At 45.3% G+C, this 970-nt stretch overlaps 1 protein-coding gene across 1 annotated transcript; it reads left to right on the top strand.

Moving 5' to 3' along the window:
- The first annotated feature begins 264 nt into the window (after window positions 1-264).
- LOC109479962 (ATP-dependent RNA helicase dbp-8-like) lies at window positions 265-970 on the top strand. The gene has a single exon (XM_019782048.1). The coding sequence runs from the start codon at window positions 265-267 to the stop codon at window positions 910-912; it is 648 nt and encodes a 215-aa protein (XP_019637607.1). The 3' UTR covers window positions 913-970.

The raw sequence follows: 970 nt of genomic DNA, 5'->3' as shown, positions 1-970 counted from the left end.
TACTCCGTTTCGGGGTAAAGTATTACTCCGGAGTAACTGTATTTGTAGCATATGGTGCATATTGTAGCATATATATGTAGTCAGACTCTACATACATAAACATAATACGTACATACACTTACTCAGGAAACTTCATACATAACACATATCACATTTGCATGGATATTGATATTGTGTATAATGACTTGGAAAGTATCGTGGTGTATTTCATGTGCACATAAACCTCGCCTCATTTCTCCCTTGCCCAAGAAAGAGAAAGGAAGCATGTCTTTCGTCTGCGAAATCTGTGACAAAGAGTTTGCTCGTAAGTTTAACCTTGATCGTCACCAGGAAAGAAAACACCGAGACGAGTCGGCTGTTGCCTCGGGGGAAGTCGTCGTAGATCCCGAGACAGGATCTTACCGAAAGCGCGATGTTTTTGACGACGACTCCGACATATCGTATGAACATGACACTGATGCGCTTGATTCATCAGTCGATGAGGAAGACGAAGAGGACGAGGAACCGACCGTGTCACAAGATGAAGTAACCGTCTCAGACGAAGATGAATCTGTGGTGGACTCTGAGGAGGCAGAGTCAGTGACAGAAACCGACAGCGATAAAAGTGATTCTGAGAGTGATGCAGACTCGGACGTTTCTTCCACGGCTTCTTATGGTGAAAGTGAAGAGTACGGCTACGACAGCGGTGATGAGGAAGAGTGGACGCTCTATCGAGACTGGTCCATTCCACTCAAGCACGAACCAGGCGATGTCCCTCAACGCGTGATCAAAGAGACAAAACGCGCTGGCAAAAAGTTTTATCTTGTAGAGTTTGCTGCCATGCCTCGTTACGGTTACAATATCGAGTACAGCAAGAACTGGGTCCCAGAGCAGAAATTGATGACAAAATACGGCTACCTCGTTCTGAAATAATACAGCATCGTCCTTCTGCCGATAGGACAACTAGTCCTAATGTAACAGCGATACCTAC

The sequence above is a fragment of the Branchiostoma belcheri genome, unplaced genomic scaffold (assembly GCF_001625305.1).
Source record: "Branchiostoma belcheri isolate BF01 breed outbred unplaced genomic scaffold, Haploidv18h27 scaffold5, whole genome shotgun sequence".
Classification (NCBI taxonomy): Eukaryota; Metazoa; Chordata; class Leptocardii; order Amphioxiformes; family Branchiostomatidae; genus Branchiostoma; species Branchiostoma belcheri.
This window is presented reverse-complemented; position numbering and strand designations above follow the sequence as displayed.